We start from the raw sequence: 26,156 nt of genomic DNA, 5'->3' as shown, positions 1-26,156 counted from the left end.
TTGAAATTATAAATTACAATAAAAACAAAGTATAAAATGAAAACAAAATATTTAAAATATAAAACCCAACAAATAAACAACGGTTAATCAATTCAATGTCAAATAAATACAATCAAATAAATCTTCTTGGCATAGTTATCGTCTCATAATCGGAACAAAATGAAAAGACTTCATGACAACGATGAACCGGAACAACACACTCAATTCTTTTTCCTGTAAAAAAAGAAAGTTCATTGTTTCGATAATCCCACCATTCATGTGCATCTGCATTGATGCTAAGAACATCAACTTCAACCCACTGATTACGAATGAGAACCCAAATACCCCACATACGATCTCCATTCAGACAAAAAAATCCCAACTTTCCTTCAAATTTTATTAGCCTCGATGTATACGACATGTAATTTATATTTGTAGAAGGTGAGAATATGATTACATATTCTTCAGAATATGCATCAAACTGCAAAATTTTATAGTTTGATAATAAGATGTAAACTACACCTTTACTTATGATTGCTTCGTCCGATACCAGATGAACAAAATATGGTAACCGAATATTACCAAGGTCCCTCCATTCCCATGTAGTGGACTGAAATAATTCTAGTCGAAAGTTTTCATAGTCATGATCGTTTGTCACGTCACTACAACGAAAGAAACATAAAAGTTATACAACCAAATAAAAACCCACACAACAAGCCCCACAAAACTGTTTTAAACAAACCCACACAACAAGCCCCACAAAACTGTTTTACCAATTTTAACAGCAGGAGCAAAATGGTAAACTTTTAGAATATGCATAAAAAGTACATAATAAACCATTTAAACTACATATTAAGCATAATTAAACCACATAATCAAGCATGTGCACATGACACTAAATGTTGGAAAATGTGCACAACACCAAAAGGAAAGCCTAAGCACCAAAAGACAAGCCTAAGCACCAAAAGATGTGCACTAAGCACCAAAAGATGTGTCATTTCATAGTGTTTAACATAATCCTAATAAAAACACCTATCCTAGTTTAAAGTAACTGGATTTTCATGACTTTCCACACTTCCATCTTTTGTTACCACCTTATTCCTTAACTTCAGTTTTATGATCCTATCATAAGGTAATCGTCTCTTGTTGGCAACAAAATACTCATAAAAAACAGGTTCATGCTGATAAAAAATAGCTTCATCTTGAAAAGCAGCTTCATGGTGGTCAACTTCAACATCAGCTTCTTGGTGGTCTTCAACATCAGCTTCATGGTGGTCAACTTCACCATCAACTTCAGCATCAAATTCACCATAAACATCACCTTCTTCACCAACAGTTAGTTCCTCATTGTGCATATTATCTGGTGCATTTTTAAAACAAATAAGCTTATTATTATACAAATGTAGATGAATGAACAATGAAAATAAAAATCAACCTTCTGTGGGCAACGGACATCGCCTATTGTTGTGTCCTTTTTGATGACAATTACCACATCTTGAGATAGACATCCATTTCTTGTTAATTGTATGCCTTCCTTCATTATCTGTAGGACATTTCCTTCTGTTTACTTTGGGCCTTCTTGGCATTCTCCTACGCCTAGGTGGTAATATAGGATCACATGGAACATCAGGCCACATGTTAGCTCCATTAATTGGTTTGAATAGATATTTATAGCAACTTCCAAACATGCTTGTTTTAAACCACACAGCTACACAGTCCTCTGAATTTCCATTCAGGTACAATATTGCAGCAATGACATGCATACAAGGGATACCACTAAGTTGCCAGGCTCTGCAACCACATGTTTTATGTTCAAGGTGAAATGCGTAAACTTCATGGGCTAATTTCACTTCATATTATTGCTCACCACTTGGAACAACATCCTAATAGCTGTTATGAAATCATATTAAGAAGGTAAGTTATTTCATATTAAATCACTTGTGATTCAAGAATATACCTTTGTTGTTCTTTCGTCTTCTCAACCCTCTTTCTAATAAAGGGGCAGATTTCCAAGTCCCACTTTTGCCCCTTAAGCTTTTGATTGTACATCCTCTCTATCACGTACACCCTGATTTCTTCCATTTTTGTTATCATGGGTTTCTTCCGGGCCTCTACGATTGCTGCATTGAAATATTCAGATATATCGTTCTCTACGACATCACAACAACTCTCAGGTTCAAAGAATGCCCTACACCATGTATTCGGGTCTCTTTCTATCAGGTTGTCATAAGCTTCTGTGGAAATTATACAAATTTCCCTCATGTAAGAGCGAAAAGTGGAGTTACTTGTATCCTTTGAATCTCTTCAAAATAACTTCCTAAACTCGACACCCGTGAACCCCTTCTTCTTAAAGTTGGAGAAGATGTGTCGGGCACAATTCCTATGCTCACATGATGGTGTCCTTTCCTTAATTGCCTCCATCAAACCCTACAAGGTGATAACAAATTTAAGTTGTAAGTTACATTAAAAAAACATATAAATTCCTAAGTAAAAGTAAACTAAAACACACCTTGTGCTGGTCCAAAATAATTGTAAGGCCCGTACCATCTCCCATCTTAATGTCCTCAAGTAGAAGATCTATGAACCACTTCCAAGTTTCCTTGTTTTCTACTAGCACAACATCCCATGCCAGAGGGTACATTTGGTTGTTTGCATCCCTACCAACAGCTGTTAACAACTCACCTCTGCAAATACCCTTAAAAAACCATCAACACTGATTACCCTTCTACATCCTTCAATCCAACCATCCTTGACAGACTTCAGGCAAACATACATCCTTTTGAAGTAGTGTGTAACATCAAGCATATGATTTGTCTTAGTTGTGACTACTAAACAAAGATTGGCCCTCAATAACTCAGCACCATAACTCCATAGTTTCTCATAATGGCTTACCAAACTGCCTGAAATCTCATCTAGTGCAAAGTACTTGGCATTTCTACACCACCTAAGACTTGCCTTCAGACCATAGTCTTTCCTAACTACTTCTACCATTTTCCTGTAGCTAAACCGAGGCATTTCCAAAATGTCAGGTATTAACATTTTGCAAATCCACTTATACGTGACAAGACACCCCAAATTTTGTTGTCTAGCACAATTATGTTCATCAATTAGTGACATGATATGAATGAATTTTCCTTGTTCATGGGACTAGCCCATAGTCTAAAAGGGCAAGATGGATTCCCTTTTTCATTTTTACTGCACCTCACTAACAATTTAATTGACTCATTTTTTTATACCATAATGCATAACCCTTAGACACAACATAATTTGTTAACATGTGTTTCAGTTCGTCTCGATTAGAGAATCTCATACCTAACTCAGACCTCATAGTGTCCCATTTTTGGTTAGGATCGTGAATAGGATGTTTTTTTACCTTATCAACAACTTTGTCCTCTATGCCTCTTTCTGGAATAAGATTCGTCTAGGACAAAAAAGGATCAACATATTCCGGCCACTAAATTTCCTCATCATCATCTTCATGGTCCACCGATAGATCATCTCTTCTTCAATTCAATCTAGTATGGGCTCGTGATAGTCATCAATGTAGATGCTGATTTGATTATTGTCATCATCAAACCCAACATCAAGGAACCTAACGTAGTCATCTTCATCCCTGAGCTCCCTCAACCCATCTACGAGGGACCGATTTTTAAGACAATAATACACATCCCGAAATCTATTGTTGATCAATTTTTGGAGATAGGTCTTGAATACCTTGAAATCCATGTTATGTACATCTAGCCTCGTAACAGATACTTTATGAGGATGGAAGTTGTAACGCTCCAGAATCATAGTAAATTTAAAATTTTCAAAAGCAACCATTAATCAACATTGTTTGCAAAAATAGTCATTGTTTCAAAAGCATTATTTCAAATCAGAGTTTTCCCAAGACCCGCAGACATAAAAACAGGAAGCTGTGTACGATCACGCCTTCGTCTTCCCATGATCCTCGGAAGTACCTGAAACCATAAACTAAAACAATAAGCCAAAGCTTAGTGAGTTCCCCCAAAGTACTAACACACCACAACAAACAAGCGTACAATATGAACAAACAGCCTTATTGGACCGCCTCGCAGGGCCTACAGCCTATCTGGACCGTTCTACGAGCCTTCGGCATGATTGGACCGTCTCGCATGGCCTACAACCTTTCCGGACCGCTCCACGGGCCGTCGACCTGACTGGACCGCCTCGCAGGGCCTACAGCCTATCTGGTCGTCCCCGAGTATCTTGGCCTACATCACAGAGCGGGACTGCCTCAACCCAACACAACATGTCGACGTATGCAACAAACAAACATAAACACAGAGCCAACAAATACAGATAATTATACGGATCTACTGAACAGCTACAACTATCATATCACTATCCTGACCATGATAAATAATCTAGTGGGTCGACATTGTTGCCTTCGACCCACAGGTACAGTGAGGAAAAATCACCTCACAGTCTGACTATAGTTGGACAATACACTGCTCCGAATACCGGCTCTACAAATCACTTATTCAACAGACAGAGACCAAGAATCAACGATAGCTCAAAATACCCAAAACACCCTTAAGTCAAACTTGGTCAACCTTGGTCAAAGTCAAAGTCAACGATCAAGGTCAACAGGTCAAATCGGTCCACTCTGCTAAGTATGCGGGGCGTACTTATCTCCTATGTTGGGCGTACACACGCTTTGACCGGAGTCGGGCGGTCGCCCCATACGCACTGCATACTCCACGTTACGCACGACGTACGCTCAGACTTCCTTTTTCTTCAATAAGAGCTTAATGCATTAAGCTCTCACGTCCCAATTTCAGATCCAATGCCAAAATACCACTAAGAGTCATAAAGTTTCCAACTTTATGACTTTGCATGCCCATTAAGTGCTTAATACACAAATTCCCAATTTCTTAACACTTTAAGACCATCTAGAGCATGCATGGGGAAAAATTAATCATCAAGACCACATTTTTATGACTCAAGACCCCTCATTAGGTCTGAAAGGACGACTTATCCGATTAAGAGCATGCCATGCTCAAGAATCATCATAGTTGGGACCAAAAATGCCCTAAATGAAGAAATGGATAGATCTACAAGATAGGATGATCAAGCAAGGAGCTTTTTACCTCCTGGAGGTTGCTAGCAAGGAGAGAATCCCAGATCTAAGTTGCTTCCAAGCTTCAAGGTCTTCCCACCACCTTCTTCTTCTTCAAGAATGACACCAAAACACAAAGATGAGCTCAATATACACTATTCTCACTTAGGGTTAGCAAGAGGGACGTTTTCTTAGGTGGAGGTTGGTGAGGGAATGAAAAATGAGGTGATAATGATGCTTATATATGGACCAAACCCTAAAAATTAGGGTTTGAGGATCTATCACGTACGCCCTGCGTACGCGGTGTACGCCCAGCGTACTAAGGTCTGCCCTAGTACGTCCAACGTATTAAGTTTGGCCAAAATTACCAAAATGCCACAAGAGACCAAAATGCAATCACTTCTCATACTAAGGGGTTAAAAGGTAAATACTTAAAAATCGGGATGTTACAGAAGTAAACGAAGGGATTAGGAGAAAAAACGCCTTTGTGGTGGACATCAATGTTAAGGGAGTCACCAGACATGCTTGTTGCACACTCATCGAACTCTCCTTCACCTTCTGTAGATTTCACCCTTGTGTAAGAACCCTAGTTATAGATTTCACCCTTGTCTGAGAACCCTAGATCGACTTCTGTTCGGTTTTCACCTTCGTTGGGTAAGTTTGGTGAAATGATTTCACCCTTCTGGTTGGGACCAAAAATGCCCTAAATGAAGAAATGGATAGATCTACAAGATAGGATGATCAAGCAAGGAGCTTTTTACCTCCTGGAGGTTGCTAGCAAGGAGAAAATCCCAGATCTAAGTTGCTTCCAAGCTTCAAGGTCTTCCCACCACCTTCTTCTTCTTCAAGAATGACACCAAAACACAAAGATGAGCTCAATATACACTATTCTCACTTAGGGTTAGCAAGAGGGACGTTTTCTTAGGTGGAGGTTGGTGAGGGAATGAGAAATGAGGTGATAATGATGCTTATATATGGACCAAACCCTAAAAATTAGGGTTTGAGGATCTATCACGTACGCCCTGCATACGCGGTGTACGCCCAGCGTACTAAGGTCCTCCCTAGTACGTCCAACGTATTAAGTCTGTCCAAAATGACCAAAATGCCACAAGAGACCAAAATGCAATCACTTCTCATACTAAGGGGTTAAAAGGTAAATACTTAAAAATCGGGATGTTACAGAAGTAAACGAAGGGATTAGGAGAAAAAACACCTTTGTGGTGGACATCAATGTTAAGGGAGTCACCAGACATGCTTGCTGCACACTCATCGAACTCTCCTTCACCTTCTGTAAAAACAATCTCACCTTCACCTTCTGTAGATTTCACCCTTGTGTAAGAACCCTAGATATAGATTTCACCCTTGTCTGAGAACCCTAGATCGACTTCTGTTCGGTTTTCACCTTCGTTGGGTAAGTTTGGTGAAATGATTTCACCCTTCTGGCATTAATAATTCCATGTAATTATTTTTGATAAGCCATGTCACATTTTTCATTTGATCACTTCCATAAACCGGTAAACAAACAACTTTAACCCACAGATGCCGGTCACTCTTATTATGAATTGAACAAATAGGTAACTTCATTTGACTTTTTTATACAAAACATTAATTTTATTGGTGTTTCTTGAACGATTAAAACATAATTGGGGTAATGTGAACGATTTGGAAACTTCATTGGTCTTTAAGTCATTTTTCCGAAAGAAAATCATGAGTATATACATAATTTATTAGCATGGCCTTGTCCTTGTAATGTTTTACTCTAGCTTCTTATTAATTGTTTAATATACAATTTTTTGACGTTCTATAAAAATAAAGTTGCCTTGTAGTCACAACGATTTGACTATAAGACATTTCGTATAGTTACTGTATTGTTTTTGAGAACTTGATCAGGTTACAGTTTATATTTTGTTGGACGACTTAATATTCTAAAAATGTATTCTTATTATTGAATTTTTGCTTGAAATTGTGAGCAGGAGAAAATGTTACAAAATCAGTGGTGGAAATTTGCAAAAATATGAGAATTGGTGGCCAAAATGGAAAGTGTATGAACGGCAAAGAGCATGGGCATAGTCCATTAATGGTCACACCCCATTTTTAACGAATTGGGATAGCAACTAGACGTCAATTATAACAAATTGATTGGTCATATAATTTTATATTTTAATGTTTTTTTTCGGACTTTTGTATCCAAACTTGTTTTTATCAAGAGTTCAAGACAAAATTTTACATATATAAACCTATATAAGCTATAAGCTATACTTAGTATTATAACAAGGCCATAGAAACATTTACAGAGTTCAAATCTATAAAACATTGACGAAAATCAAACTAAAATTTTAAATTAATATCATCTCCACCACATTATCCATAACATGAAACGGTTATTTTACCTTTTGCTACTAAAATTAAACCCTATAAAATTGAGATGTTCTTACAAAAGTTAAAGTTTTAATTTGAGAATCAATTTCTTGCATTTAATGTTTGTACACAACAAATCAAATGAAATATCCCTTTCTATTAGCAGCCACAAGGCGACGGTGTCCCCCTTCCATTGCTCATATTGATTCTTTTTAGATTTCCTTTTTTTTTTCTTTTTTTTATTATTATTCTAGCTTCGAAGTTCGATCATCAAAGTTTTCATTTGTATGTTTTTAATTAATTTATTTTTAGGAACTAATCATCAATATACTTTTCCGCTGAAATATTTTTTTTAGATTCTTAAAAGGGAAAATTGTAAAAAATCACTATATTTCCATAAAATTTCGATTTTGATACTGAGTTATTTTTTCGGGAAAATGACACGAATGCCCTATGAACTTTCTAGGGTTTATCCTTTTAGTCCCTAAACAATTTTTGTGGCCTTATGAGGGAACGAAGTCGTTTTTCTCGGGTCGATTACATCCTTTTGGCCAAAGTGAAGGGGTCACCCGGTTACCTCTTTGACACATTGACATTTGTTGACCAATTTTCCTATATTGACTTTGAATTTTCCCATACTCTTAGACCCACATCTCTCTCTCTCTCTCTCTCTCTCATGGTGGAAGGTGTTGTTTTTCGATAATCACCACGAGTTCTCTTCTTGTCGAGGCTCAAAAACCAAACACCCCACATGCTATGCTATTTTCGATATGCTTCAACCTCCCTTATTCTTCGCGTTTTCTGCTGGATAGAAGAGAGACAACCAAGAGCTGCCAGAGCAGCCCTCGCTACCAAAGCAATCGACGATAGCCCTACTGTCGCTTTCATTTTCTTCCTTCCTCGAGCAACCAAAGCATCAATGGTGTACTCCTTGATCGATAACTGTTGTTGCTGCTTTTCTTCGATTGGGTCTTCGTCTTATCAAAATTGATTACTTTTTCCTAAATGGGTCTTCGTCTTATCAAATTAAAACCGGCATCGTTGGCGATTTGAAGCTACTTATCATGGATCTGGAAATTGAGTCTCGTCAAAATCATATAAGGGTAAGATCAGTATGTTTATATGCTACAATTTGTTGATTTAGGGGTTCTTCGAATACATTTGAATTTTTGTGTTGTTTTCTTCTTTTGATTTTTACAGAAACAGTCATGGAGGGCAGTTTTGACATTGGTGTATCAAAGTTTGGGTGTTGTTTGTGGAGATTTAAGCACATCACCATTATATGTGTTAAAAGTGTTGGGTTATGAGCATTCTAACACTCCTAAGTGTACATGCAACCCTAAATACCTTGGATCTATGTTTTCTCTATTATACATACAATTATGAACATCCAAGGTATTATCCTAATCTAGCATACAAAATAATAAATATAACAAGATAGAATGTCTAGTGCCTAGTGCCTAGTGCCCCAAGTGTGACACCTCAAATGGTTCACACAACACCAAATACACTTGGAATAACTTGAGAGAAACTTGAACACTCCTTGAAATCGTCTAGCCCTCACACTCACACATTAGTGCACGATTTCTTGAGCCATGGGATTCTTTTATATGGTGGCTATTAGGGTTACACCATGTAACTCATAACTTTACCCATTCCTTATGCTCCATGGATTTTAACCTCCATGGAGTATCCATGGGTCACCCCATGGACTTAGTCCAACATAAGGAATCTTGGATCACAAGCCCACATATATAAGAATGAATGATTTACACAATCAACTCATATATTTAATTAGTCTCCTTTTGATCACTTAATTAATTCCAAATTAATTCTTGATCAATACTAATTAAATAACCTTATTAATATATTAGAACTTATAATATAGTAACCAACCTTAAGTGTTATTTCTCTCATTATAGTCTATCCAAATGCATGATGCCATGCAACCCAAATGGACCATGCCCGGTCGGGTCAAGTCTTACCAATTATAGTTATGGACTTAGACATTAATCCAACAGTCTCCCACTTGGATAAGTCTAAAACTATTATTGCGTATGACTTCAGGAACCGATCAACAATCGTAGCTCTCAAAAGCTTATGTCGAACTCTGACCTTGTCGATGAACTCTGACCTTTGTCAATGACTTGTCCATTAGATAAGGGATCATATATTCCTCCATTCTAGATATCATATGGACTGAGACATGGATTATCAATCATTCTCTCTGTCCATTTGTTGTTTCCCGATTTCCGATTCATGATGACTGACTGATTGAACAAATCAAATCAGTCCTGGCTTGGCCAAGCACTCACATGTATCATCTTTAAATCATCGAGGGCCCACATATATCGCTTTTATCCCGAAGGTAAAAGGAATGGATAAACTTCGACTCATATGGCTTGTTCTACTACTTGTTGAATCATACACAAAGGCACGTTTTATAACATCGAGTTACCAATGCGTTTTCGTGCAATCAATGTATAACCAACTCATAGTAACAACTCATATCTCTAGGTTTGAAGAATATAAGATATTATCGTCTCATGATCACTCGTGATAAAATCCATGAAGTGATTCAAATGAGCGCGGGTTGAATCCAATACTCAGAACTTATGAGCACTCATGAGTGTTGTAGCACCACTTTGTCCACCAACTTGGACCTCTACAAACCAACCCATGACAGTCTTGATTCATATCTACTTCCAACATATGACCGACTGTGGATGGTTTGAATAACTTAATCATTTAGGAAGAGCGACTTAGTTATTCTGGAAGTCAAAACATGCAAAGTGAAATACAAGAATAAATGAATCAAATATGGTATCAAACCCTATGAATATAAATAAACACTTTTATTTATCACCATACTGATTACTCATTATTCATTGTTTCGGTTTTATCAACTTTATACTTGAATTTAAAACAATAGTTGTCCCATGCTCCAAGCATGTACACTATGTTTTCTAAACACTAGTCATGCCATACACCAAGTATGCATACTATGTTTGTCTATGATCTTTACTTTGTAAAATAGATCAATTGAACATCACTCCAATGATCCTCTTTTCACAGTCTCAAATCCTTACTGCAAATGCAAGAATTCCAAATTCATGCCATTTACTGAAATCTGTTAGATTCTAAACTTATATGCATTGATCCTCTTAATGATTATGCACAAAGTCAGAAAGACTTGACAACAATCATTACAGAGCATTCCAAAGGAGATCAGCTCCTTGGAAACATCCTTCTTTCATTAAGTTTCCTAATCTTACACAGATTGAATAATTTCTAACTTTGAAACATTTCCATATTCCATTTTGACTATCACTTCTGAACAAGAGTTGCCTCCTTACAGATTATGTCAATATGGTCCTTCCAGAATTAACATTATACTTCCAACTATCCTTGAGCAACCAATCTTTGGTAAACCTTAGATTGTCCTCGACAATTGCTTAATCATTTTAGTCATATCCAATTCTAGACCTTTTCCCATCATAATGCCCCAGGCATTTGGAAAATTTTAGAAAGGATGAATATAGCACATGTAATCAATCCTATATCCGAAGCATATGGGACACGATTCATGATGTCTCACATAAAGACTAAACCAGTCTTTTGCTATAATATTTCCATTTCAATTTGCCAAGTTCTCAAAATTCAGATTATGAAAAGGGATGCCGTAATCATAATCGAATTTTAGAACGCAAATAATGGACCCATATATAGAATTTCCTTATGTTTAGCCATTCCAACATGAAATTCATATATATATCCTTGATTAAATACGATTAAAATCTCAATCTAAGCTTTTTAGAATTGAAATGAAGTATAATTTCTTCTCCCTTAATTATAGCAAAACAACTTTTTCAACCCCTGCAACCTCACGAATTGAAACTTTTGTTTTCTATAATTAACATTGCTAACTTGCAACCTTTGTCATAATTATCATGCTCCCACTAACATGATGATTATTAGCATAACACTTATGCTCCCACTAGCTTTGACATGTACTCAGAAATCAGCTGACTTTCTTACCAAAGTTCAGATTTCTGATACTAGATTGTTTTGATAAAACTTTATCAAAATCATACACCTCTCTTAGATAGCTCACATGTGTGTCTAAACAATTTTAGAACTATGAAAAGGGATGCCGTAATCATAGTCTCAATTGTTTAGACCTTTGCCACTTCTCACAAGTCCATGTTAGTGTGCCGGTAAACCACACACGCTCCACTAACGACTTTGAGAATGCAAATATCACAATTGCTATCTAGCTAAAATCTACTTAGTGAAAGTGTTTCCTCACCATCATTTTCATGAATCGGAGAGAAACCTTATGACACTTAGATTTAATAGTGTATGTGTTCTTATCCATGTGAATTTGTCAAAACCATAATCACAAGACAAGGTTAGTGACAAATCCAAACTCATATTGATTAAACTTGTGCAATCTTAAATTCTTGCCATTTGGCAGCTCAGGTGCCTGCCATTGCTTCCAAGTAGTTGTGCAACCAATTGAGAACTCTCAGAACTCCTATGCAAAGCCAACTTGAATAGGCACAAAAATTTCAACACGATAGGTTATAAACCTCAAGTCGTGTGCTAGTGAAGGACTTTAGGTTTTATTCTTGATTAAGTCTTGAAACTTTCAAGAGCTTTAAGACTCCCACTGTCCTCTTGACATATAAGACTCCCTTGTCAAATATTCAAGAGATAGTGCGGATTCTTTATCAAGACTAACACTTTACACAATTGGCCTAAGTTGGTCTCTGTTTTATCCAAAACATCACAACTTACCAATTTCAAATGTACAAGAGTAGATAACCTTTTACTCTTACATTTGACTAGTGTTAACAAACCCTCTTTAAGATATGTCACTCAAGTTACAATCTTGGAGTATGACTCTAAGAATTGTTTTGGAACGAAGTATGACTCATCTTTTTGATTTAACCATTTCAAAAATTCATGACTCCTCTTCTTAGTCATAAGAATGCACTAAGATGACTTTAGAGGACCAATTGTGATATGGTATCTTAATCATTAAGATGATCATAAACATGATACTAAAGTACTCTCCCATCTTTTCAGATTTGAGAAACTTTTATCTTTCTGCCATACTTTGATTCTTCTTATTTGTTCTGTCTCACATTGAAACTTCTCCAATGCTACAGACTTATACTTAAACTTATAAGTATAACCATATTTACTGAACTTAAGTAAATCATGACGAATAGTCTTCTTGATCTTTTGTGGTGGACTTGACCAGTGCACAAGAATGTGTACTCGATCCCTTAGTCCTTTCCTTATTCACATAAGGAGTTAGTCTTAATTTTCCAAGCTGAAAGTTCTCATTCATCATACTATACAACTTGCATGATTCCAAGTTTCGGTCCAATTGAACCTTGGGTGATGAGAATCTTTCCTTATTTGGTAATATTAGACACTACCACAACCGAAAGAATCAAATCCATTTTTCCAATATTGCTATCAATGGAATCTTATAAGCAACAACTTTTCACAAATGCCATTGTAAGGATACTTAAAATAAATAAAATCAAAACCTTTTTCTTTTATTTTAAAACTTTGCGGGAAAAACTTATCCTTACAATCCATATGAAAACCTTGTTGTTATCTATTCCTAAGCAATATAAATATCATAACTCTTAAGTAATAGCCCAAAATTCTGATCACCGAACCATGCGATTGAAATCCATCTTCGCGATCAGAATCAGCATGTACTTAATAGAGTTAGACAATGGACTTTACCTGAAGTAGAGCCAAACTTATTGACTTTAACATCCTTAGGTAAATTTGGCAGCTTCGTAACCAATGCCCCTTCCTTTGGCAATAGTTACCTATAGACCCTTGATAATGGGACTATCTCAGACTTCGCCTCTCTCTTTACCATTGGGTCAACCGAGTTGACTATGGCCGATCCCTTTCCATTGGGAAGAGAGAGCTTTACTGGATATCCAATGTCATCATTGTCAATGTCCATAGTGTTTTAGGAAGTTGATCTTAGCAAATAGATAAGATCATTAAGGGTCTTGTCTTAGTCTGTTTCATAGGATTCCCAAAAGAACTCACTATGTGACTTAGAAAGTAGTTGAGCCACCAACTTTCTCAAGACTTTGACACCCAACTCTCCCGCCTTGTCAATATGTGACTACATCTCCAAGATGTGATCACACCTAGACCTTGCCTTGCCAATAGGGCTTGAGTGACCTTAAACTTTTTAGGAACTTGTGGGTTAGGGAGAATAATTGGAGGAGGTGAAAGAAGTATGATATCCATGGGACATCATCTTCATTTAGGAAAGCTTGTTTCAAGAGATTTGGGAAGATCATAAATGTCTAGACCAGACATCTTTTTGGGAGATATTCAAGATAGTTGATTTAAAGTCCTTAATATGACACCCAATATGAAATATTAAGGCTAGGACCCAACAAACTATTTTATAACTTAGAAGAGGGATGTCGTAATCCAAGCTATAAAATATTTGAAGGTAGGTGAATGACGATTCACCAATTTCCACCATGAAAAACGAAATAATTTATTAGGTTTTATTTGGATTTGAAAGTCCTAGATCTTTGAGATTCATTGAACTGTTCAAAGGCATGTTTCAATCTCGAGTGTGCCCTTCAGGTTTTGTGACTGGGATGCCGAGGATCACAAAACAAGGTGTGAATAACCATGCAAATATACTTGGTACCCTTAATATTTACCCCTTAATCAGTGTGCCGGTTAACCACACACGCTCCACCGATACTATGATAAATATTAAGTTACCCTTTGCCTACCTTGTTAAGTCCAGGTTAGTATGCCGGTTAACCACACACGCTCCACTAACGACTTAAGCAAAGTGTAAAGTGTAATTTCATGGGTTAGCACCAAATTCACATTTTCCTAAGTAACTAAGATTGGGTTAATAAGAGTTTAGTTACTTAGTATTTATCATTAATACTTTTAATGAAAGGAGAATTATAGTCCTTGTCCTACCCGTTCGGCTAACGACCCTCCACCAGTCAAGGAAGCGGTGGGTGAGAGTGGACACCCATTAAACTGCCATTTTATAGGCAGTAACCTTATACCCCCCTTATAGACCGGCTTCGTGAATGAGGCCTACTAACGGTAAGACTGACTTTACTCTTATACATATATATAAATATTATTAACTTATAATATTATAAAGTATAAGGGTTGAATTTTAACTTTTAAAATTCTAAGGGCTAACTTGGAATTAAAGTATTCATAAGTGAAAACTTTTCAAATTCCAAAACTTGAGGGCAAGTTTTGAAACTATTCAAAACTAATTAATTCCATAACTTATGAGTTTAAAGTAGTTTTAATTAAAAAAAAAAACTCTTCAAGTTCCATAACTTGAGGACAAGTTATGGAAGACTTTAAACTAATTAATAAAAAAATAACTTTTTTTTATTGTAACTTATGGAACTAATTAAGGTTACACTTTTTTTTTAATTTAATGAAGAGACTCTTGAACCTCCATAACTTGAGGACAAGTTATGGAGTCATAAAACCATTTAATTAGATTAAAATGGATTGAAAACAACTATTTCACACAACTTTTATGAGTTTTATGATTCTTAAATGTGACTTTTCATATAACTTGAGGACAAGTTACAAAAACACACTTTGGAATCAACTCTTAGATTAAAATGGATTGAAAACAACTATTTCACACAACTTTTCTATTAATCTAAGAACCTCATAAGAACAAGATAATTCAAATCATCAATCTTCAAGAAATTAGCATGAACATACAAACTAATACAAATCTTGAAATTATGACAATTATCTTAGAAATTGGATTAGCATGAACATTACCACATCAAAAACAAGTTTATAAGTCCAAAAACATCTTAGGGTAATGTTCCTAGTCCAATTCCAGCCAAAACAATCGAATATATGCATCCAACTCGATTTTTCAGCTACTTTTGCAAGTATAACAAGAAAAAAAAACCAGTCTCTGATACCACTGTTGGGTTATGAGCATTCTAACACTCCTAAGTGTACATGCAACCCTAAATACCTTGGATCTATGTTTTCTCTATTATACATACAATTATGAACATCCAAGGTATTATCCTAATCTAGCATACAAAATAATAAATATAACAAGATAGAATACATACCTCTTCGATGTAGAATGTCTTCATGAAGCTTGAGTGCCTAGTGCCCCAAGTGTGACACCTCAAATGGTTCACACAACACCAAATACACTTGGAATAACTTGAGAGAAACTTGAACACTCCTTGAAATCGTCTAGCCCTCACACTCACACATTAGTGCACGATTTCTTGAGCCATGGGATTCTTTTATATGGTGGCTATTAGGGTTACACCATGTAACTCATAACTTTACCCATTCCTTATGCTCCATGGATTTTAACCTCCATGGAGTATCCATGGGTCACCCCATGGACTTAGTCCAACATAAGGAATCTTGGATCACAAGCCCACATATATAAGAATGAATGATTTACACAATCAACTCATATATTTAATTAGTCTCCTTTTGATCACTTAGTTAATTCCAAATTAATTCTTGATCAATACTAATTAAATAACCTTATTAATATATTAGAACTTATAATATATTAACCAACCTTAAGTGTTATTTCTCTCATTATAGTCTATCCAAATGCATGATGCCATGCAACCCAAATGGACCATGCCGTGTCGGGTCAAGTCTTACCAATTATAGTTATGGACTTAGACATTAATCCAACAAAAAGCACTTTTGCAGAAGATATTAAGCACTCAGAAACTAATGAAGAAATATTTGGGACCCTTTCTTTCATTTTCTGGACTCTTACTTTAGTCCCTTTGTTGTAATACGTGTTCATTGTGCTCAAAGCTGATGATAATGGTGAAAGAGGCACATTTGCTCTGTATTCGTTGCTTTGTAGACTTTTTAGAGTGAGTTCATTGCCTAATTGTCAATTAGCTGATGAAGAACTTTCAAACTACAAAAAGGAAATACTATTTTAGCCGTGAGTTCTTTTGGGTCAAGACTTAAATCTACTTTGGAAAACATGTAGTTTTGCAGAAGTTTTTGCTTGTGTTGGCTTTTGTTGGAGCTTGTATGGTCATTGGAGAGAGAAAGAGAGAGAGAGAGAGAGAGAGAGAGAGAGAGAGAGAGAGAGGTAGGCCCCAAGTTTTGTCTATGTGTCTCCTAAACTAGCTAAAACAAGTAAAGGGGACTAAAAGAACAGGTTACCCACAACTTAGTTCCCTCATAAAGCCATAAAAAAATTTAGTGACTAAAAGGGTAAACCATAAAAAGTTTGTAGGCTTTATGTGTCATTTTCCCTTTTTTTCTGAATTATGTCACTATATTTACAGTTTTGTTTGTAATATCAACCAAATGACCGGTTTTCCCTGTTACCCGCTAACCATTTTTCCCGAATTGCAATAAAGTCACTAAGTTTAGTAAAATTTCGATTTTGACACCGAGTTTCAAATTGCAAAAAAAAAGTCACTATATTACCCAAAATTTTGATTTTGACACCGATTTTTTTTTCTTTTAATTATGTCATTACATTTACAACTTTGTTGCAATGTCAACTAATTGACCAATTCAAGAGATGTTATTATGGTTTAGAAGATCAATTTGTATAACAAATAAATGAAGGTCAATCCAATGGTTTAAAGTCATTTACAAGTCAGTGAAAAGGATATAGTCACCCTTTTAGGAGATGTTATTGTGGTTTAGAAGCTCGATTTGTACAACAAGTAAATAAAGACCCCTTACAAGGTCGATTTAGTGGTTCAAACTCACTAAACATCTCCTGGATCGACCTTGTAGGGTCTTCATTTACTTCTTGTACAATCGAGCTTCTAAACCACAATATCATCTCAGGAAAGGATGAGTAGGACCTTTTCACTTACTGTTAAGTGAGTTTGAACCACTAGATTGACCTTCAGATGTCATTTATGAGGAAACATTCTGACGAGAATTAAACATTAAACAATTATAATAAAAAGTGTCACCTAAAATGGTGAATACACCCTTTTTGCTAGCTTTTTTAAGTGACTTTGAAACTCAATCCTACCACATAAGATCTTACATGGCTTCCACATCATAATATTGTCATATCATTTTTTTGGTAACCTGCTAGATTAATGGTAACCGGTCAATTAGTTTAGAAGTGAGTTTGTATGGATCTTCATTTATTTGTTGTACAAATAAATCGACCTTTTAGGGGTATTCATTTATTTGTTGTACAAATCGACCTTGTAGGGGTCTTCATTTACTTGTTGCAAAAATCGAGCTTCTAAACCACAATAACATCTCCTGAAATGGTGACTACTCCCTTTGTGATGACTTGTAAGTGAGTTTGAACCATTAAACCGACATTCATTTTTTTATTTTTATATAAATCGTGATTCTAAACCATAATAACATCTCTTGAATAAGTCAATTGGTTGACATTGCAACAAAATTGTAAATGTAATGACATAATTGAGAGAAAAAAAACTCGGTGTCAAAATCGAAATTTTGGGTAATATAGTGACTTTTTTTTGCAATTTGAAACTTGGTGTCAAAATCGAAATTTTGGTAAATTTAGTGACTTTATTTCAGTTCGGGGAAAGTGGTTACTAACAGAACATGGAGAACGGTCATTTGGTTAATATTGAAACAAAATTGTAAATATAGCGACATAATTAAGAAAAGACAAAACTGCAAAAATGGTCTCTGTGGTATGCATTTTTCTGAGGTTTCGTCCAAACCTCGACTTTTTTGGATTGGTGGTCCTTTTAGCCGAGTTTCGATGCGTATTTGGTCCCTCGGTAAACTGAAATGACTGTAATGCCCCTCATGTATTTATTTTTCATTTTTCTTTCATTTTTTTTAATTTTATATATATATATATATATATATATATATATATATATATATATATATATATATTAATAATTAATAAATAAAGAGAGGGCCCTCTGTGTGTGTGTGTGTAAGATGTCATCCTTGAACAAATGAAGATCCAAATTCATCTATCAAATTTAAATCCAGCTCCAAACAAATTAGTCAAATCAATATAAAATTCAAATTAACCAAAACAAATGGTGATCTAGTCATCGATGGCAGAAAAAAATTGAAATCTTCGAAGAAAAATAGATGTTGGAAATCTGGGTATTAACGAAGATGAAGGTTAAAGATGATCATGAACAAAAAATGAAATTAAACTAAGAAATCCAGATTTGAACATATCAACTTGTTACATTTCCTCTAATTAAATTAAACCTAACTTTAAACAAATCCGACCATTCAATGAAAGGCAAAAGGTACAACAGAAAACTCAAACGAATTAAATCCAATTTTGTACAAAATTCAATCTTTTTGAATGTATGTTCATTGATGTTTAACCTCAAAACCTAGAAAACACAAATTCCTCTCAAATGGAAGATGTACAGAAAAACACAGAGGAAGTGGTGGATCCAGATGCTGAAATGGTGGATTCCCGATTCTGCTTACGCATAAGATGAAGTGGTGTCGCCGCTTTGTTTGGTAGCCATTCAACGTTCATTTGGGGTTACGACAATATCGAGAGAGGGAAGGAGGAAGGAGAGGTAGAAATACCTCTGTAAAAAATATAAAACATAAATCTGAAGATCACAAATTGGAAAGGGGATAAATAGACTATAGGTACCTTCTGATTAGGGGATAAATCAATTAAGTGATTGGATTTAACACACATGCATACACAGGGGATGCATTCCTTTTTTGCTCTCCAAAATCGCAGCAAAACATCTGGATTTTTTTGTTCGTCTGGTGAAAGGATGAAGAAGTATGAAGAAAGGAAGTGAAACGGTTCAGATGAGCACTGGAACCCCAACATCGCCCCTACAATCGTCATCCCTCCATTTCTTCTTCATTTTAATCCTCTCCCTTTCATCTTCTCTTTCATTTTTGAAATAATCCTTATTTTGGGGATGAACACAAAACCTTTCATCGAGCATTGGCTGAAGATCAATTTTCATTTCTGAATCTGAAAGATGAAGAAGAAAGGGAGAGAGGAAATAACAAGAAGCTCATGTATACTCAAGTTAAAGACTCTTGAAAGGATTCAGTGATAGTGACTATGGGGGAAGTTTAGATGATCAGGTTATACATTTAATCTTAGAGAGAGAGAGAGAGAGAGAGAGAGAGAGAGAGAGAGAGAGAGAGAGAGAGAGAGAGAGAGAGAGAGAGAGAGAGAGAGAGAGAGAGAGAGGGGGAGGGAGGTGGGCCCCATAATTTTTATTAATAAAACTTTAAATTAAATAGAAAAACCATAAAAAATGTATCAGAATGGCATTTTAGTCTTTTCAGTTTTCTGAGGGACCAAAAATGCAACGAAACTAGCTCAAAAGGACCATGAAGCCACAAAAATTGAGGTTTGGACTAAACCTCGAAAAAATGCATACCATATGGACCATTTTTTTGCAATTTTGTCTTAAGAAAAAAAAACTAACTCGGTGTCAAAATAAAAATTGTATGGTAATATAGTGACTTTCTTCTTTTTCATTTTTTTTTTACCAATTATACATTTTGATGATATTTGTATATTATCAATTTAGCACCAAGAGTATCCATAATGGAGAGTGCAATGAAAGAGTTGAATATAATAGCAAATTTAGTTGTCATTCAATTAGAGCTGGAAATGGGTTGACCTGGATTGGGTTCGGGTTCAACTCATTTATTAATTAGATTGAAAATATCAACCCAACCCAACCTGTTTATTTAAATGGGTTGATATTTCCGACCCAACCCAACCTTATAGATAAATGGGTTGCCGCTAGATTGACCCATTTATGTAGTTCTCAATTCAACCTATTAAATAAATAAGTTAAACTTGGGTTACTTATTTAAATCAAAAAAATTAAATACATTAACTAAAGATTATACTATATAAATCGGTCCAAACATAAATAAAATTTCAAAGTATAAAGGTGAAAGGTGTTTGTATACATTTTTTTTTGTAAAATACGCTTTTGTATACATTTTTTTATAAAAACGGATTTGTACATGTTTATATATTTAATAAATACCTATTTTATAACTAGATATTTCATATACAAAAAACTTTTTATATAGAAAATATAAGATTTTTATGTGAAAATACGTTTTTTTTGTATAAATATGATTTTATAAAGAAAAAACATATTAGAAACAAATTTTTGAGAAAAAAAAGTTGTAAAAAATACTAAAGTTAGGATGAATTCATAATAAAATTCTAAAATTTGGGTAAAAAGGGTAAAATTTGGATCAAATTTGTAACAAAATTTAAAATCTAGGCCAAAAGTGTAAATTTTGGACCAAATTTGTAATAAATTTTGAAATCTGGGCCAAAAATGTAATTTTTGAAAGTTGGATGACCTGTTGACTGGGTCAAAGGGTTAAAATTGAATAAGATTACCGGTATTTGAAACTTAAATGAATAAAAAAATATATATATAGACTAAATCGATTATGAGACAAATATGTAAGGACTTTATTGCAGTTTTTCAATATAAAATAATAATGTAAAAAATCATTAAACTCCATAATATAATCTATTATTGATATCTTAAAAAATAAGACGTAAAATAAAGATTGTGTATATGAGATATTTCATGCCTTTTGTTGTATTTTGGCTTTTCTCTCGGTTATTTTATTTAATTTTAAATATTTATTATTGGACTACCGTTGAAGTATATTCTTAAAAAATCACGTAATAATCAATTCATTATTTTTGTGATTTGAATATGTATCCACAAAGTCCAACAATAATCATACGAAGGATCATTGTAACTTACTATAACTTGACATTTGATTTAGTGGTATCAAAAGTTGCTGAATATTTTTTAATTTAGAATTGAGAATATAAGTGTTGACGGAATAAGTAGATTTAAACGTAGAGATTGTAGAGTAGTGGACAGTGGCGGATCCAGAGCAAACATTAACCGGGGTCCATAATGATAAAAATATTGAAAATAAGAAAGATAAGAAAAAAAATCTGAAATTTAAAGTCTTGTTAAGGTTTTTTAAGCAAAAACAATGGTGTCTCGGTTTTTTAAGTGGAGTGTCACTATGTAATTCCATAAAAAAAATATACTTTTCTATTAAAAATTAGGATGGTCCCACCATCAAGTGGGGCCATGCACCCCACTTGTTATATACTGCCTCCGCCACTCGTAGTGGATACATATATAACTCATTTAAAAAAAATATTATCCATATTTTTAAAATAACAAATCATTCTAAAACTAAAATTTATATGGTTTTTAATTTTCAAATTACTAACAATAAATTTTATATGAAATATGATATTTAGTTAATACGAAATAAAATATAATTTATTATTTTTTTTTTAAACAATTGAATGATTAAATTAAAAAGAAGTTAGTAAAAAGCTAGAAATTATAAAAAGTTCAAAATGTTATTAAGACAACTAACTCACAAAATACTAGCTTTTCTATTCCTATTCTTTTACTATAAAAATAAGAACTCGGAAACCAAATCATAAATAAAATCATAGTGCTTTCCGATTAGATTTAAAACACATCTTATTTCTAAATCTCCAAATCACCCAACATATAATCAACACTACCGTTTCCACCGCAATATTGTATTTACTATCGCCTGATTGGCCAATAATTAAAAGCAAAATTTCAACCTCATCCTTAACACAATCTAATCTCCTTATCTAAGCACAACAAGTAAATTCCAAATCCCATTCTCATGCTGACATTGAGCGATCATTTTTGGACCACGAAACCTACAAAAAATCGTTGGGCATAAATCCTTGTAATGTACTACGAATTTGCGTATAATCTATGACTATTAATACAAGTTAATATGCAATTACGGATATAAGAAAGGGACACTATTAAATGGTTATGATTTTAGAAAGGAGACATCATGAATGCTTAATATACATCGCAAAATTTCTAGTCTTATGAATCCTAGATAAAGAAAAAAGTTACGTCTTTTATTAATCGTCTTTTATTGATGTTCACTATGAGGCTAATGTGCTAGAAGTTCCAAAAGTTCATCGTTGAATTATGTAATATGTTTGATGTATTAAGATATTTGATGTATTTTATGATAGAGAAATCTGAAACAAAAAAAAATACTTATATTTTGGTTTTATGGACAAAATATCATCCATTTATTTATTTATTTATTATTTCTTTTGTAATTTAATCATTGAATCCATTGAACACTTGCAAAACAACCATTGTATCCGGTTAGTGCCGGTTTTAATATATATATATATATATATATATATATATATATATATATTACTATATTATTATACAAACCTTACTATTTCTAAAAATAGATTTAAGACGTCCAAATGTTTAAGCTTAAAGTACAAAAAAGACTCAATATAATAATATTTTAATTTTAATGTTCAAATAATAATGCAATATATACAAGTACCCAATGCAATATATAAGGGATTTTATTTTCATTTCTATCCACATCTCTATCTTTAGGAAAGATAAGATGTAAACTCGATTCTGGCCTATCTTCCCGGGTCAACATGCACTCCAAATAAGGAGGCAATTCAAATTTCAAAATCCTCTGAATTCGAATCTCATTTGAAGACTCTCCCTCTTCCTTTAAACATGCTCTCCCATATCAGATCATTTCACAGTTCCCCTTTCTCTATCTAAAACCCTAATGAAACACTAGCCCAGAATATATATGTTGCAGCCATCGTCTCCACCAGCTCACTATGTATCATCGTCCATCGCCCTTACATATCATAATCCTCACCATCTCTTCCGTCTATTACCATCACTGCTTTCATCCAACTTTATCACCCCAAATGCCTAACGCCACACCCACACCACCATCACCATATCTGCTCACTTCACCACCGTTGCAGCTGATGGGAAAACCCATGAACCACCGATGCAATCATCTCTAAAAAAAAAACCACCGTGCAAACATATATTATTTGTCGTCGAATCATTCCGACTCATTAAAGACTTCATCTTTGTGATTGATTTCAGTCTCCGATCAATTCAAGCATTCACATTCGATTCACAATTCACTAATCTGCCATTGTTCCTATACCCCCTCACAACCACGATACACTAAGAGCACCATCACTTCCTCTTCTTTTCTTCCTTCTTGGTCTGATGAAGGTTGTGGTTTTGTTTCTCGATGGTGATGAGGTGTTCGTCGGCTGGAATAGGGAGGCTTGTGGAGGTGGTCTCGGTGGTTTAAAGAGGTTGTAATGGGTTGCAATTTTCAGTGGTGGATGATGGTGGTTGGCGGTGATCAAGGCGTGCATCTCCACACCACATATAGAGCACCCCAATCGCCGTTACCATGACCACTAAGCGTGCCGGCACCAAATCAGCAACACCCACTCTAGCCCCGCCCCTGCCACTCCGCCCAGTGAACCCCGCTCCAACTTCGTCCTCCGCCAACCCTGCCCTTTATCACCAATCGATACTATGGAAGACAACTGATGTGTGGTCTTTTGATTTCATCGTGAATGCAAAAAGGTAAATCTAAAATTCTCTCTCTCTCTCACATCTGATTTCAATATAAAGGCTCTTTTTATTGAGCATAAATTAGGGATTTTGGTTTTCTACTTGAGATTTATGGAAAATGAGGCGGTATTTGATAAATTCAAACTGATTTCTTCTACAAAACACCAATATCTCAATAGGTAATGTAAAAATGAAGGTAATTGATGCTTTATTTTTTCGGTTTCAGGATTTCATTTCTGTATGTGCTCTCTTCCTGTGTGATTCATCTGGTTTATATATATATCTGAAAGTAAGTACATCACATTCTTTTATCTAATCAGTTAATGTTTTTGATTTCTAGGTTTCATTTATTAATGGTTCAATTAACCTTTTTCCCAATGATTAACTCTGACGAAGAAGAAGATCTAGGCTTTTTATAAAGCTTGGATTACCCTGTTTGCCGAAGATGGAAGATAAAGACAAAGGGTATAGATCGATTTTTTCCCAGTGCTTAATACATAACTTTGTGCTTTTTTTCCATTTTTTTAATGATTCTTTAATAAGGTGTAGCTTACATTGAATTGTCATTTGAAATAACTAAGCAGGAACTACCTAAACCATGTAATTCTTATTAACATTCATGATATATGGTGGTGAACACGTGTTTTGGTGTAGGTCGTAATGGCCAAATATGCTAACATGATTGAACAAAGTCCAGTGGAATCGACTATCTGAAATGGGGTAACTAAAATCAGACAACCAAGTCTAATGGCAGCAGTTGCCCATAAAATGGCTGAATCATTTGTCAATAAGTTCTTCCCCTCCGGTTTTGAATCGAAGATGGTATTAAAGATGAGGAGGCGATAGTGATTTGATGAACTGGTAAGCATCTCTCCATTAATTTTTATTTTGTTGTGCATGTGTGGTGATGATTTTCATTTCAAATGTTGAAAAATAGCTACCAAAAATGAGAATTCTGGTTTAGTCTTTGCATGTCTTCCCTCAATTTGAGTTAAAGTGAAACAGAACGTAACATGCTTATGGACGAACCAGGAAGAAGCAAGTATGGAAGCTGGGGTTTGGTATATAGATTCTATGTCTTGATTTGTTGTTATTTTTGGTGTATGAATTTATGCCTTATGTGTTCTTTAAAATACAGGGGTGCCTTGTCGGAAATGGAGTTACAGATGATGAGTTTGATGGGAATGCTCTTGTTCCATTTTCACTGCTAGGTAAGTGTGATCTCACTAAACCATTATTGTTTTATAATTGTTACAATTATGGGTGAATGACTAACGTAAGTTGTTATTTAGTAACTTAACTTTTATTTTTATGTAATTTTCACTAAATAATGATAGATTTAGGCACTAAATTGTTATAATAATGGTTCATTGATGTGTGTGACATTGCACTTTAAAATGAATGAAAGAAAAATGATATTTCATACATTTAACCATATTTAAATGTATGAAAATATGATATTGTTTCTTGTGGTTAATTTTTTTTATATATTTACAAGGTGTGTGTGCGACATATTCATATACTATTTTAACCGAGTCCACTATTAGATAATCGATTTTGGTAAGTGTTAGTTGTTTATTTGTTATTTATTTTTCAAGTACTAATGGTGGGTTTTTGGTGGTTCGGAAGCTTGCCAACGAACGTGTAACACCCCGTTTATTAAATGAATAAATAGATAAAGTTGATGAACGGATAGTAGCCCTAAAATCAATAACTTAATAATAAGAGTTGGTCTCGAGGAGTTAATTGTTACAATATTAGAAGTTGGGGGATAAAAGTGTGAGTTCCAGGTTAGTTTTGTAAGTATTTATGAAGGCAGGGACTAAATGGAAATTATTGGGACTTCATTGAAGAGATTTTAGAGGCCTAGGGGTTGTTTGGTAAATTTCATACCTAAGTTGTAATTGGTTCTAATATTCAGGGTTTAAAGTGTAAGTCTTGGGCTTGATTTGAAAGGAATTTCAGGGGGCAGGGTTGAAATGGTAAATTAAGGGCTATGTTTGAAAAAGAATCTGGTGAGGAGGACTAAACTTGTTAAAACAATTAAAAGTTTAAAGGAAGAACACGGGTGAAGACCCGTCATTCCTCCCTTGTATGAGAACATCACCCAAGCGAAACCCTAAACCTAATCCTTAGCAGCCGCCACCACCTTGTGACTCCCCAGCCGCCAAATATCTTCTCCTTCATTTGATTTCCCGATCAAATAAGCCGCCAAGCAGCCACCCCCGCCATTGAAG

At 34.8% G+C, this 26,156-nt stretch overlaps 1 protein-coding gene and 1 long non-coding RNA gene across 2 annotated transcripts; both read right to left on the bottom strand.

Annotated features, from left to right (window-relative positions):
* Window positions 1–1,016: 1,016 nt before the first annotated feature.
* LOC145163412 (uncharacterized) lies at window positions 1,017–2,970 on the bottom strand. Its single transcript, XM_079082254.1, has 6 exons — window positions 2,753–2,970; window positions 2,489–2,663; window positions 2,310–2,406; window positions 1,937–2,213; window positions 1,415–1,770; window positions 1,017–1,339 (listed from the first exon to the last, which is right to left on the bottom strand). Exons 1-6 carry the CDS (start codon window positions 2,968–2,970, stop codon window positions 1,017–1,019), a joined length of 1,446 nt encoding a protein of 481 aa, XP_078938380.1.
* A 15,723-nt stretch (window positions 2,971–18,693) lies between these two features.
* Window positions 18,694–19,557, bottom strand: LOC145162272 (uncharacterized). The gene is made up of 2 exons (XR_013739000.1): window positions 19,095–19,557; window positions 18,694–19,026 (listed from the first exon to the last, which is right to left on the bottom strand). It is a non-coding gene; the product is annotated as an uncharacterized LOC145162272 (long non-coding RNA).
* Window positions 19,558–26,156: the final 6,599 nt, after the last annotated feature.

The sequence above is a fragment of the Lactuca virosa genome, chromosome 3, assembly GCF_052849685.1.
Source record: "Lactuca virosa cultivar CGN04683 chromosome 3, Lactuca_virosa_CGN04683_v6, whole genome shotgun sequence".
Lineage (NCBI taxonomy): Eukaryota > Viridiplantae > Streptophyta > Magnoliopsida > Asterales > Asteraceae > Lactuca > Lactuca virosa.
This window is presented reverse-complemented; position numbering and strand designations above follow the sequence as displayed.

Coding starts and splice junctions, on each gene's coding strand:
- LOC145163412 (XM_079082254.1), bottom strand. CDS start 2,970: ATGGTAGAAGTAGTTAGGAAAGACTATGGTCTGAAGGCAAGTCTTAGG. Junction 2,407..2,488: donor TTATTTTGGACCAGCACAAG/GTGTGTTTTAGT, acceptor ATCACCTTGTAG/GGTTTGATGGAGGCAATTAA. Junction 2,214..2,309: donor TAAGAAGAAGGGGTTCACGG/GTGTCGAGTTTA, acceptor TAATTTCCACAG/AAGCTTATGACAACCTGATA.